This window comes from Chaetodon trifascialis, chromosome 7, assembly GCF_039877785.1.
Source record: "Chaetodon trifascialis isolate fChaTrf1 chromosome 7, fChaTrf1.hap1, whole genome shotgun sequence".
NCBI classification, from domain to species: Eukaryota; Metazoa; Chordata; class Actinopteri; order Chaetodontiformes; family Chaetodontidae; genus Chaetodon; species Chaetodon trifascialis.
Window position 1 is genome coordinate 28137294 of NC_092062.1, and position 14497 is coordinate 28151790.

At 42.2% G+C, this 14497-nt stretch overlaps 1 protein-coding gene across 2 annotated transcripts in view; it reads left to right on the forward strand.

The window, feature by feature from the left end:
- scap (SREBF chaperone) overlaps positions 1–12553 on the forward strand; it is a 32154-nt gene extending 19601 nt beyond the window's left edge. For both annotated transcript variants that reach the window (XM_070965542.1, XM_070965540.1), the window contains exons 14-23: positions 27–176; positions 4039–4240; positions 4373–4488; positions 4646–5192; positions 5501–5586; positions 5705–5787; positions 6385–6551; positions 6904–6984; positions 10515–10721; positions 11196–12553. In XM_070965542.1, the coding sequence (XP_070821643.1) occupies positions 27–176; positions 4039–4240; positions 4373–4488; positions 4646–5192; positions 5501–5586; positions 5705–5787; positions 6385–6551; positions 6904–6984; positions 10515–10721; positions 11196–11441 (1885 nt within the window). In that variant the 3' untranslated portion in view covers positions 11442–12553. The remainder of the gene's footprint in view (positions 1–26; positions 177–4038; positions 4241–4372; positions 4489–4645; positions 5193–5500; positions 5587–5704; positions 5788–6384; positions 6552–6903; positions 6985–10514; positions 10722–11195) is intronic.
- The last annotated feature ends 1944 nt before the right edge of the window (positions 12554–14497 follow it).

Genomic DNA, 14497 nt, shown 5'->3' on the forward strand with positions numbered 1-14497 from the left:
CTTTATTACTGTCCGTCTTGTTTCAGGTACATCAGCATCCTGCCCGTCATTCCCATCACTGTTCACCTGAGCCCCCAGGAGGCCATTGAGACGCGTCACCCTCAGGACACCAGACACCCGCCTCCACCCATTCCCAAAGTCTCTGCAGACCTGCAGACGGACCTCACGCTCTATAAGTTAGTACTGAGACACACATACACACACACACGTCTTTACACCAAGGCAAAACCTCTGATCAGCCTTAATTAGAAAAGATGTAGTGGAGAAGTGTCATCACTGATCAGCTGTGTGTGGATGTGTGTTTCCCGTAACACAGTCGTTGGTGTCTTTGGCTCTTGGACTCTTTTCTGCATGTTAATAGGATGAGAAAGTGAACAATGTTCTTCTAAAATGTAGATTCGACTAAGATATTGCGTAGTACAAGTATTTGTTGTCATTGCATTATTGTTGTGAGCTACATAAACCCTCATTGTGTTTGTGTTGATTGCACTGAAACTATAAAACCATTAACCCATTTCAGGTTTTATTGTTTTATGACATTATATCATGTTGTAATCTGGCTTTTTTTGCCCTGAACAAACTATTTAGAGATCATCTCAATAACCTGGTCTAATTGGTACTTTTTTTTTAACAGCAGTGCCTTTTTTTCCAGTGTTAGGACATCTGCACCTTTTGAAACATAAAACCGCTCACACAGACCAGCGTGAGCAGCAGTGAAAGGTCCTTGGCCTTGGCTGTTTCCACCAGGGTGTCATTGAACTGATTGCACAGTGAACATTGAAACCTTTGAGTGTCCTCCGCAGCCATCTTCATCTCGAGGCAGAGCAGTAAAGTAGAACAGATCACAAGGTGATCGGGGTCAAGGTCATGTCGAGCTCTCGCTCTCGTATGTAACTCAGATTTAAGGCTGACTGTGCAGGGAATGACGACACATTGGAGTTTTTGGGTTGCATGACGTGTCACTGGACTGATTGAAGGGGGGGGGGGGGTCTCTTCCTGACTGGATCCAACTGGCCAACTGGCTTTAAAGATACCTGAGATCTGTGGACAGTGCAGAGGAAGATGGCTTATCCCGTATAGTCTCAGAACAATTAAATCTGCTAGTTGGTTAAATGCATTTCTTTGTTCTGCAGGTGACATTTTAAATTTTCAAGGCGCATCGATTCTCTTCAATCTCTCCTCTTAGTCATGTGAGTTTTTTAAACATCTAGCTGGCAAAAGAAGTTATGTCTCACTTTACTTGTGGTCGTCTCAGTGTGTTGAGGGCTGAGATGTGTCAGCCTGCCTTTGCTTATCTTTCCATCGCTGCTTTGACAGTTGTTTTGTGTGACTGCTGTGCATCTGGAAGAACTGGCGTGCTGGAAAGAGTGTTGCATTAATGTGATAACTGGCAACCGAGAGCTGGTGTCGCTTTCTTGGCTGTGGCAGAGCCACACGCTCAACCGGATTTTCAATACGCTGATTCAGATGCTCGCTCTTTGTTGATGTTACATGAAAATGTAGTTTCTGCAAATGTCACCTTGCTTTTCATGTGATGAAACGTTATGAAAATCTTGCAGCCACCCATCCTCAAAGCACCCCACGGTGCCACTGCATCCACTGCAGTTGAGGACATTTTTCACAAAGTGGCTAAAGAAGCATGAGAAGCCCTGACAGCTCCTGGAAATCCAGGGCTCATCTTTGTAATGTTATGGGTGAATGTGTTTGGGAAGCCTATGAACTGGGTGTCTTCATGCACTTTCACTGCATTAGAGACGTTTTGTCAGGTTTGTATCTTCAGAGTCTGGAGTGTAGTTTTCCCTGCGCTGTGTTGTGTAAGGCACCGTGTGGTCACCTTGAGCGCCGGGTGGAAGGTCGAGTCCTGCGTTTCATCTTTGGACAGCAGATACGAAGGCTATCAGCTGAAGTTAGGTCAGGGTCGTGACCTTCACAGCCAGGAAGCTCAGGCCGAGTTTACGGCTTGTTTAGATGGCCCTGAGACAGAGAGAAGGCCAGTGTGATAAAGGTGAAAATGCTGTCACAACCGCATTCAGAGCAAGTTGCAATACAGGCAGATTATTTTTTTAATCACTAGAAAGAATCGTAGCATTCAACGAAAACAAAAAGAGAGTCGTTCAGGCAGTTTCATATGCTCTATTTCAAATAGTCCATACAATCAAATCCACTCAGCACTGCGTCACTGCTGCCTGTGTCAGAGCACACTTGTCACCTCCCCACCCTCCTCCTCCTCCTCCTCCTCCTCCTCCTCCCACATCAGCATTTAGATTTGTCTGAATTTCCAGTGTTTCTCTCAGCATGGTTCATGTTCATTCAAAGGCTCTGCCAGGTGGTTCACCAGATCAGAATCTGATCTCAGGTCAGCAGCGAGAGAGGTTTCATACCCCAAACCTGAAAACAGTCTTAACTTGCAGCCGTGATTCTTTCAAATCGCACGTTTTCCGTCTTCCTTCCTGCCGTCTTTACGCTGCAGCCTGTTTGTGTTTACGTTGGAAGGCTGGAGGACTGCGTTTCCATGCAGCCACACATCCACCTATTCAGAAACGCTCCGCATAAACTTGTCAAAGGCTACAAAAACACTTATTTAAGGCTTCAGGCAGCAGAGGCCTTTCTGGTTTGGTGACATTTTGTAATTTCTGTCATTAGTACAGAAACAGGATGTTCTGCAAAAATCCTCTTCTGTAAATATCAGGTTAGCTTTTAGCCCCTCAGGCTCTGGAGGGCCACGCTGAGATCAGATCAGCTCTCCACATCGTTCCACTGTCACCTTCACTGTCTGACTCTGTACGTGCTGAGCCGCCATGTGCAGCTTCACCGGTTAGCACTCGTCCGCCGCCGCCCCCGAGGTCAGACTCAAGTCTCTCTGGAGTGAGATACAAACTGATCGAACGCCCCTCGATGTTCACTTCGCGTGGGTTTTTCCAGAATGTCGACCCGGTTTGTTCAGAGGCCCAAATTAAACATTTGCATTGCGAAGAAAGAACGCACCTTCGGCTTCTTGTGGCCGACTTTCCTTCGTGCTCTGAAATCCAACGAAACAATTAGTGACTCATTCACTGGTTTCTCCATCAGATAGCAGAAGGTGAATTATGTCAGAGTACAGGTCAAATTTGCTCTTATTTCTGAGTCTGTTAGCTTAAATTCACAAACACCGGTTCATTTGTAATTGGACGGTGTGACGGCCCAAAGAACACAAACACAAAATAATGCTGAAATATGTTTTTTTAATTCCAGCATGTTGCTCATTAAAAGTCCAAACACCCATAAGCCGTCACAGCATCCACGCTTAGTGTCTGGCTGGGGACCTTTGGTGCATTTTTATCTCGTTATCTCTCCTTCCCCTCATTTCCTGTGTGCTCTCAGCTGTCTTCTGTCTAATAAAAGCAGAAAAGCTCCGCAAATACAAGTCCATCTTACGGCTTTTGTGTGATGACACACCATTCCTCACACTTCTAAGTTCACTGTGTACTTTGTGGTTAAAGGTGAGTTTTAGTTGTTCAGGACTGGTATTTCAGGTCGGTCGGTCACACTCCTCTGCCAGCTCTCCTCGTCACAGTTATACCACATTCCACATCGGGCAGACGAGCAGGCAGATACGCTGTGTCGGCCTTTGCCTGGTGGATAATTCAGCTCACTGCAGGTTTTGGCTTTGCAAGGCTCAACCTGCGAGGGAGCCGCTGCAGAATCCTTAAACTCAGAGCTCTCAGTTGTCATGTTGTATTAATTAGGAGTCTGTCTCTTTGCTTTTTAGGCACATATACAGATTAAATATCTTAAAACTGTTGATATATATGAAGTTGCAAACCTGAAAGTACCCAAAAGTTGGTAAAATGAGAGAAAGCCAGTGTGAATTTGCAGGAATCTGCACTGAACATCTGTGGGACAAAAGTCTAAGGTTTGAAATGTTTTTACACAGATTAAATGAACAAATTTAAAGATGTGGCCACTGGAGGGCAGTGCAGTCCTCTGAGTGAATTTCTAGAATTGTAGTGATGCTGCAGAAAAAGTGTTAAGAAGAAAAACTATTGTTCATCCACGCAGGGTGGCAGCTCTGGGCCTGGCTGCAGGCGTCCTGCTGGTTCTGCTGCTCTTCTGTCTCTACCGGGTTCTCTGCCCGCGGAACTACGGCCAGAACGGCATGGCTCATGGGCGCCGGCGCCGAGGGGACCTGCCCTGCGACGATTACGGCTACTCGCCACCCGTCAGTGAGATCTCACCTCTGCTGCTGAGGGGCCACAGTATGGTGAGAACAGACCGACAAAGAAGACGCATAACTTAGTCAGAATGGTTTGCGCGCAGCAGATTATCACCAAGTGACATTAAGAGGAGACGTCGGCTGATCATTTGGTTCCTGCTCTGTCTTTCTGTCTTGCAGGACATCGAGTGTTTGGCAAGTGACGGGATGTTGCTGGCTAGCTGTTGCCTGGCAGGACAGATTCGGGTTTGGGACGCCCAGACGGGTGACTGTCTGACCGTCATCCCGAACTATGGGTGAGAACGAGTGTTTGGTGCTTTGAAGAAATGTGTGACCTGCTGATGTTTCACAGCTGAAACTCTCAGTGCTCTCTGATGATGATGACACTGTTTTTAAATGAGTTAACATCCACCAGTAATATCCCAGACTGATGCGTCTCTGTTTCCTCCTCAGGCTCAGACGGAGCAGCAGCAGCGGCTGCTGGGAGCAGCGGGACGGCTGGGACGGCGTGAGCGGAGCCGGCGAGTCGGAGGGTTTAGGCTCTGAAGCTCGCGGCGCCTCCGTTGGTGCTGACGGCCTGTCGGAGGAGGAGGGCTACCCGCTGAGACGCCGCGCCACTCCCGTCCGGCCAACTCTGTTCACCGACCAGCCCGATCTCACCCCCCTCATCGACACCAACTTCACCTCCCAGCCCCCCTCCCACCTCTCCACCCCACCCAGCGGAGGCTTTGACTTCGGAGGTCTTGTGGAGCGCGCCTACATGGAGCACGAGCCCCCCTCGCCCTCCACCTACCCCTCTCCTTCCTCAGCCTCCTCCTCGCCGCCGACAGGAGCTCAGCTCCAGAGGAGGCCCAGCTTAGGGGACGCTGCCGCATTCTTAACGCAAGAGCGAGCGTCCACGGCAGGGACGCAGGTGACGGCAGACTGGGAAAGCTCCGTCTGGGCCATGGAGCTGAGAGGAAATCTGATAGCTGCTGGGAGGAGTAGCGGGAAACTGGAGGTGGGTGAAATCATGAAGTTGGAGGAGATGCTGCCTGTGTTCACATGGCTTAAAGCAAAAACAGGAACATGCTGTTTGGTCATGATGATGACCAAATGTTTTTCTGTTTCGTGGAAAGACTTTTGCTGTTAGTCATTTCTAAATTAAAGCAAAAGGAAGTGAAAAATACTGTGGAAGCCAGCAGAGGCTCAGTGTCTGGAGCCGGGAAAGGGTTTTTGGCTAACTGTCATTCTGTGTGAAACACCTACAAAAATAAACACCACGCTGCATGTGTGATTTGCTGAAGATGAACTCATGTTTGGTTTCAGCTGTGGGACGCAGTGGAGGGATCGTTACGCTGCAGTAATGAAGACGGAGTCTCTGGGATCACAGCTCTCGCCTTCCTCAACAACAGGTTAAAAACACACTGCTGCACGCTGAAAGTTGCATCTCAGCAAATCTAAAACCAAACATGGTGCTGATGGTAAATAAGACGAGCTTGACTTCACCTGTTTTGTCCTCGTCCTCCTCAGAATCGTAGCGGCTCGGCTGAACGGGTCTCTGGATTTCTTCACTGTTGAGATAAACAAACCTCTGTGTCTGCTGCAGTACAGAGGTGAGGCTCAACAACACAACTCTCATGTCTTTTTCACTGTTTAACTCAGCTAACCTTAATTAGCTCCATGTGAAGCAAACGAAAAACAACAATATTCAATCGGGATTTTTTTCTTCTTTCTGTAATTGTATTCTCCTGTTGCGGCTTCACCAGTGTGACGATTTGCTGCTTCTCTCCATTTCACATCACTGTGAATTGAATCTAATTGTCCCTTGGACCGTTTGTCTGACGTTTTATCGACCAAACGATTAATAATCTGCAGATTTATTGAAAATTATCAATTAGTAGTCTCCCTCAGACACTGAAACATAACTGACAGTGTATGTTTCACACATCACAAAATATAAACTGGAGCTGCAACCGTTAACTGATCAGTTGATCCACAGAAATTTGATTGCATCTATTTTTATTATCAATGAGCATTTTTTTCAGTTGAACATCGGCTGTTTAACTTAATGTAGCTATAAACTGAATGTTTTTAGGTTTTGGACTGTTGGGTTGTAGGCAGTTGCAGAGGGATAATTAATAGTTTTCTGATATTAAATAGACCCAAACAATTAATCGAGTAGCATTTATGTCCTCCTCGTCCTCCTGCAGGCGCTCCTGGCCGAAGCAGCATGCCACCCTCTCCCTGTTACAGCAGCGAGGACGTGATCAGCTGCCAGCTCACGCGCTCGGTGCAGTGTGCTCACCAGAAGCCCATCACGGTGCTGCGAGCGGCCGCCGGGAGGGTCGTCACCGGCAGCCAGGACCACACAGTCCGGGTAACAGCCGAATGCTAGCGTGTCAGACTAACCCTGAGATCTTCAATCATCGCATTTAGAAACACAGCAAATACTAAGAGATGTGAAGAGTCAGAGCTCCAACGCTTTGACAAAATGTTTTTGAACTCACCAAAAAAGAAGGAAGGCAGCATATTTCTGACCAAGTGACTCAAGAGCACACAATGCAAAGTACTTTTAATTACTCACTGGTGTTAAAATGCCAAAGTGAGAACATCTAAAAAAACAATTTCTCCCGAAATGACGCACAAAATCACAGATGAATAAGATGAAGCTAGACAAACGTCGTATTAGTGTTACTGTTCAGTCCTAATAAACTCTCCCTCTGCTGTAGATTTACCGTCTGGAGGACTCGTGTTGCCTCTTCACCCTGCAGGGTCACTCTGGAGGGATCACAGCCATCTACATAGACCAGGTCGGTAATCCAGCTTCAAAAATATACACCAAGCAACAAGACTTGTAACTTTATGCACTGCACTTTATGAGACAGCAGTATAAAGCACAGCATCAGTCCGTCTGCTTGGTGTATGTACAAGATGTGGTGGGCAGTAGACTTGTATGTTCCCGTCAGTGTCGTCTGCTGTGATGATGGAGTCTGTTTTCTTAGCTATTGGTCAAATCAGGGGATTTCAGACTTTTTCAGCTTGAGACCCAGAGGAGAAATTCGTAAGTCATGAATATCTACATGTAACTACTACTACTAAACAAAAAACATGAATTTAAAATGTATATAATGATATTTCTGTATATATAAAAAAATTATAGAGGATATTATCATTACAAATCACCACTCTCACTGTCACCACATTAATCATTACACATCTATCCAGCATTGAAACTGACTCATAGAGAGAGAGACACACACACACACACACACACACACGACTGACTCCTCCACCTTTAAAACCATGTTCGATAAAACGGAATGAAAATGACATAGGATTGTAGACTTCTTGGATCTGAAATAAAAAAATTTGTAAAAAAAAAAAAAAAAAAAAAAAAAGGAAAAAAACGACATAGGATGGTATGACTTTGTGAACCTGAAATAAGGAATTTGTTAAAAAAAAAAAAAATCGGAAAAAAGCCACATAAGATTTTATGACTTGTTGAACCTGAAATAAGAAATTTGTTTAAAAAAAAAAAAAAAACGGGAAAAAAGACATAAGATTGCATGACTTCTTGAATCTGAAAATCTGAATTAAAAAAAAAGAAAAAGGAAAAAAGCAACATAGGATTGTATGACTTCTTGAACCTGAAATAAGAAATTTGTTTAAAAAAAAGGAAAAAAGCAACATAGGATTGTATGACTTGTTGAACCTGAAATTAGAAATTTGTTTAAAAAAAAAAAGAACAAAAAATCGGAAAAAAGACGTATGACTTCTTGAACCTGACATAAAAAATTTGTAAAAAAAAAAATTTGTAAAAAAAAAAAATAAAATAAAATAAAAAGGAAAAAACTACATAGGATTGTATGACTTCTTGAATCAGAAATAAAAAATTTTAAAAAAAAAAGGAAAAGACATAGGATTGTATGATTTCTTGAATCTGAAAATCTCAAATAAAAAAATTCTATAAAAAAAGAAAAAAGGGGAAAAAACAACATAGGATTGTATGACTTGAATTTGAAATAAAAAATTTGTAAAAAAAAAAAAAAAGAAAGAAAAGAAAAGAAAAAAACGACATAGGATTATACAATCCTATTGTAGAACTTGTTGAACCTGAAATTAGAAATTTGTTAAAAAAAAAAGAGAGAACAAAAAATCGAAAAAAAAAAAACGATATAGGATTGTATGACTTGTTGAACCTGAAATTAGAAATTTGTTTAAAAAAAAAAGTACAAAAAAATCTGAAAAAAAACGACATAGGATTGTATGACTTCTTGAACCTGAAATAAGAAATTTGTAAAAAAAAAAAAAAAAAGAAGAAGAAGAAATAAAAATGGAAAAACGACATAGGATAGTATGACTTCTTGAACCTGAAGTAAAAAATTTGTATAAAAAAAAAGAAAAAAACAATAAGGATTGTATGACTTGTTGAACCTGAAATTAGAAATTTGTTTAAAAAAGAGAACAAAAAATCGTAAAAAAAAACAACATAGGATTGTATGACTTGAACCTGAAGTAAAAATTTGTTAAAAAAAAATAAATAAATAAAAAAGGGAAAAAATTATATAGGATTGTATGACTTGTTGAACCTGAAATCAGAAATTTGCTTAAAAAAAAGTTCAAAAAATCTGAAAAAAAAAACAGCATAGGATTGTATGACTACTTGAGCCTGAAATAAGAAATTTGTAAAAAAAAAAAAAAAAAAAAAAGAAATAAAAATGGAAAAACGACATAGGATTGTATGACTTCTTGAACCCGAAGTAAAAAATTTGTAAAAAAAAAAAAAAAAAAAAAAAAATCTGAAAAAACGACGTAGGATTGTATGACTTTTTGAACCTGAAGTAAAAAATTTGTAAAAGAAAAAAAAAAAAAAAAAAAAAATCTGAAAAAACGACATAGGATTGTATGACTTCTTGAACCTGAAGTAAAAAAAAAAAAAAAAAAAATTCTGAAAAAACAACATAGGATTGTATGACTTTTTGAACCTGAAGTAAAAAATTTGTAAAAAAAAAAAAAAAAAAAAAAATCTGAAAAAGCGACAGGATTGTATGACTTCTTGAACCTGAAGTAAAAAATTTGTTAAAAAAAAAAAAAAATCTGAAAAAACGACATAGGATTGTATGACTTCTTGAACCTGACATAAAAAATTTGTAAAAAAAAAAAAAAAAAAAAAAAATTAAATTAAATAAAAAGGAAAAAACTACATCGGATTGTATGGCTTCTTGAATCTGAAAATCTCAAATAAAAAAATTCTACAAAAAAAGAAAAAAGGGGAAAAAAACAACATAGGATTGTACGACTTCTTGAATTTGAAATAAAAAATTTGTATAAAAAAAAAAAGAAAAAAACGATAAGGATTGTATGAAATTTGTTTAAAAAAAAAAAAAAAAAAACAACCACATAGGATTGTATGACTTCTTGAACCTGAAGTACAAAATTTGTTAAAAAAAAATAAATAAATAAATAAAAAAGGGAAAAAATTATATAGGATTGTATGACTTGTTGAACCTGAAATCAGAAATTTGCTTAAAAAAAAGTTCAAAAAATCTGAAAAAAAAACAGCATAGGATTGCATGACTACTTGAACCTGAAATAAGAAATTTGTAAAAAAAAAAAAAAAAAAGAAATAAAAATTGAAAAACGACATAGGATTGTATGACTTCTTGAACCTGAAGTAAAAAATTTGTAAAAAAATAAAAATGAAAAATCTGAAAAAACGACAGGATTATATGACTTCCTGAATCCCAAATAAAAAATTTGTTAAAAAAAACAAAACAAAACAACAACATAGGATTGTATGACATGTTGAATCTGAAATAAGACATTTTAACAAAATAAAGAAATAAAGAAACAGAGAAAAACAACATAGGATTCATGACTTGTTGAACCTGAAATTAGAAATTTGTTAACAAAAAAAAAAATATGGACAAAACGACATAGGATTGTATGACTTTAATCTGAATAAGAATTAAGTGTTAAAAAAACGTCTCTTAAAAGTCTCTGAGCAGTGGAACAGAAAAGCAGCACTTGTTACTGGCAGTAACTCCAGTTCTGCAAGGTCATGCGTAGCCCTCTCTTCTTATATTTTGAATAGGAAAGGGATTCACATGTAGCTCTGTGATGTGTGTCACTCTCCTAAAGTTTGGGACGAACGGGGTTATTATACGCTACAGGGCGGAACTGAATCAATTTTAATATTGATGATTGTATCGTCATCGTGGATTTTGCAAACTTCGCACTTAAATTAAAAAGAATTAAACTCACATGAGACAATCGCTGTCAGAGTCAGAGCCTTCCTGTGAACATGTCTTTGCGTGACTCCTCATCTCCGCCCCCTCAGACGATGGTTCTGGCGAGCGGCGGGCAGGACGGCGCCATCTGCCTGTGGGACGTCCTGACAGGGAGCCGCGTCAGCCATGTTTACGGTCACCGAGGCGACGTCACCTCGCTGGTCTGCACCACCTCTTGTGTCATCAGCTCGGGACTGGATGACCTCATCTGCATCTGGGACCGCAGCACCGGGATCAAGCTCTACTCCATACAGCAGGTACTGATGTGGCTGATGATCACCAGCGAGCATCCGGCCATTTATGTTTTATGGAACAAAATATTCCGGTCCGTTTTTCCCAATTAGGCCTTATTTCAAGTTAGGACATATAGGGTAAGCCATTACTATTCAGAGGGAGAAACACGCTGTTAAACATTATGAAAGACTTGGATATCAACCGGTTTTTGGATACGTGCAAATATGACACCGCCGACCTTTTCAGGAGGGAGACTGTGTTTGCTAACCAGAGACGACGCGGCTGCAGCTGCACAAAAAGTGGAATATTTTGTGCATGTAAACGTAGTCAGAGTGTTTAACATGAAACAGTGTGATGTTACTGAAATGACTGAAATGAAATGTTTTTTTTAATTGTAAATTGAGTATGTTTGACTTCATACTGTTCGATGGTGAGAACATCTGTGTGTTTACCTTTATCAGAGTTTTTACCTGTGACTCCTCCTCTCTCCTCTCCAGGAGGTGGGCTGCGGGGCCAGTCTGGGAGTGATCTCCGAGTCTCTTCTGGTGACGGGGGGCCAGGGCTGCGTCTCCTTCTGGGACCTGAACTTCGGCGACCTGCTGCAGACGGTCTACCTGGGCCAGAGCAGCGACGGGCAGGGCGTCCGGCAGCTGCTGGTGCTCGACAACGCCGCCATCGTCTGCGACTTCGGCAGCGAGCTCAGCCTGGTGTACGTGCCGTCGGTGCTGGAGAAACTCGACTGAGGAGAGACGGACGGACGGTCGCAGCAGGCGATGCCGGTGGAAGCACTCAGAACATCTCATCTTCTTTTTTTTGGCTTTCTTTTGTTGTTTCTGACGCCCGAAGGAGACGCGACCATTAGACTGGTTTCCACGTGCTCTTTTTTTCTTTTTTTTTTTTAGATGTTTAAGTACAAGCACGGATGTGTTGAGGAAAAAAAGGCTGAGGACTGATTGTGCAACCTGCTGCGTTTTCTGGGAGGAGGGCGACGACCCTCGACACCCAAGCGTTGACATTTACGGGCGTCATGAGGTTCAGGAGGAGCCGGACGCTTCTCGCTTAAAGAGGATCCAGCAGTCACCAGTTAGTGCTTTCTGTGTGTGCGTTTGTTTTGTGGCTCTGCCCTCTATGCTGCTGACATGGGTGGGGCTTCACTGTGACCCCACCCGCCCAGAGAGGAAGATGAAACTGTCTCCTTATTTTAATATTCCTGCTGCCTCGTTAACGCGACGGCGAAGTGCAGCCACAGCGAGCTCGACGGGTCGACGGCCTGTTGGGATGTGTGTGTGAGTGTGTGTGTCTGTGTGAGAGAATGAATGAATGAATCTTGGCCCTTTTTATGGCGAAACACTGCTGAGAACAAAACTTGGTTGTGTGTGAAATGTGTGTGTGAACTGATGATTACTGTGTAAAGGAAACCTCCAGAGGGGGCTGTTTTTATATGTATAAATCTATTATTTATTAGCGATACATTTTTGAATAACACGTTGTTTATGAATGGCTAATCCCGGCTATTAAATAAGAATATAACAGCGTGGACGTAATAACGTAAATGTCCGGTGGTAATTGTTCGTTCGGCGGGGTGTGACGATTATTTGTGATACTGAACTGGAAACACTGAAGTGTTTGTTGGGATGGAGTTTGGGGCTGTTGGAGAAAATGCTCCTCTTTTTATTCCAGCCTCGGCCTCTGATTCTGGGGTTACTGATGCTGTGCGAGCCCCCCCCCCGGCCCCTTGGCCCCTGTGTGCTACACCCTCATCAGGCTACCTCCATTTTCCAAACTGCTTGAATTTTGGATGAGAATACTGATGTGATATTTTTCTATAAATTGTGCCCTTTAGAGATTTTTTTTTTTTCAAAGAATCACTGTTTACTGTAACCTAAACTTCATTTTGGCCGCCAACAATGAGAAAACTGTTCAGCATCAGATCTCACCGAGCACCTCGCTGTCGTCGCCATGTTGCTCATTCAGACTTCAGCGCAGTTGGTCTTAAACTCTGTCGCCTCTTTCTGCAGCCAGTCAGTGAAAATGTGAAGAAGGGTTAGGGGTTAGGGGTTAGGGGTTAGGGTTAACCCAGCAGCACGTCTCATCTAGACTCCAAACCACCTGAAGGCTGCAGGTCTCTGTTTAACACTCGGCTCTGATTCCTGCCACGTAATCATACACACACACACACGCTCAAACACTTAAAGCTTTGTGGGTTTTTAGGATCTGCACACTGTTTCTGGGCTCTCACAATCATTTTTATTGGCTATTACTGTTTTGATTCGTCACACATCTTCATCAGGCACAAAACATTCCCACGAGCTTCACATGAAACGCAAACAATGCCAGTAAGCAACAGGCTGCGATTGGTCGATGTGTGTGTCATGTGATGCGTGTGGGGATGTTTTGTGCCTGACAAAGATCTGTTTGATTGACATGTTGGACAGGAACAGCGTGCTGATTCTTCTGCTCCTCCTTCTGCTTAAAAACTCTGATATAAATGAATCAGCTGGTTTAAAAGTGTAGAAGAATGCAGTAGGTTTTTTAAGGTGAAATTCTGCTTTCTTGGCCCTTTTCTGTTAAAACATAGCTTGAATCTGGACTCGCCGTTTACAGCTGACAGTTACATGAAGTTGTTTTAACAACCGACACAATAATTGAGCAAAATTTGCTCAGCGAGTTTTCAAATCTTTACTACTGACTCGTTCCACTGTAAGAGTTTAGCAGCTTCTCACAGTTCTTTGTAAATATGACCTTTAAAATCAGACGTATGATGAATTAAGCATGAAATAGAAGAGATTAACTCCACCAGTCAGAACCTAAAATCTGTTTAACTCTTTGATAATTTGCCTACTCACCGTGACCTAACAGACCTTGTCAGTTTTGGGACATTTGACCTTGTTTGCTCCCCCTGCTGGTCAGTGCCTGAACTTCACCTCTTTCCTCTGCTGAAAGAATGTCGTCCTCCGGGTTTAAGACGCGTCTCTGAGCGACGCCCACAACAAACAGAATGTATTTCCTCCTGATCATCCGGCGTCGACTGTAGCTGCGTCTGCTGAATGTCGTCCCAGAAGGTGTGACGAACAAATCCGTTAGGAGTCCTTCACAGCGTCGCACGGCAACACTAATTTACTGCACTGCTAACCCTCTCTGATGCACATGCTCACACACATTTGGCACTTTTGTGAACAGCAGCTTACGTACAGTACAGGACAGGACATGTGGACTCAGCCGGTCTGGTTTCATTGGGAAGCAGCGAAAGTCGTTCCCTTTCTGCACAAAATAAGCAGCTGGAAATGGTTTTTTTACCTTCAGTCAAAATGTTTGAACTGTACCTTTAAGAGACACCTGTCGCACCTGCATCCCATTGAAACCACACCTGTGACCTCCTCATTGTAACCTATTTATTAGCTTTGTGTTTCCTGTTGTCAACCATAGTGGAAAAGCTTTTAGAGATGGGAAAATGTGTAGCTAGTTTTTAGCTTTTGTTCTTCAACTTTTTTTAAACTTCTCTAGCAATGTGAATTTGATCTAAAGCAAAAGTTGGACATTTGGGGAAGTTTCTGGTGGAGAGTTAAAGAGATAGCACCCAGTTTAATATTAAGCTAACAGTTTACAGCTTGCAGTCAGTCTTTGTGCTAAGCTAAGCTAGGCTAAGCTAACCTGCTGCCGTATTTAACTGACAGACGTGAGCGTGTTGATCTCCTCTAACTCTCGTCAGAAAGCGGGTTAAAGTGTTTCCTAAGATGTCGAACTGTTCCTTGAAGGAGGGAGGGAGGGGTGGTGTGGCGGTGTCACCTGAATCTTGGCT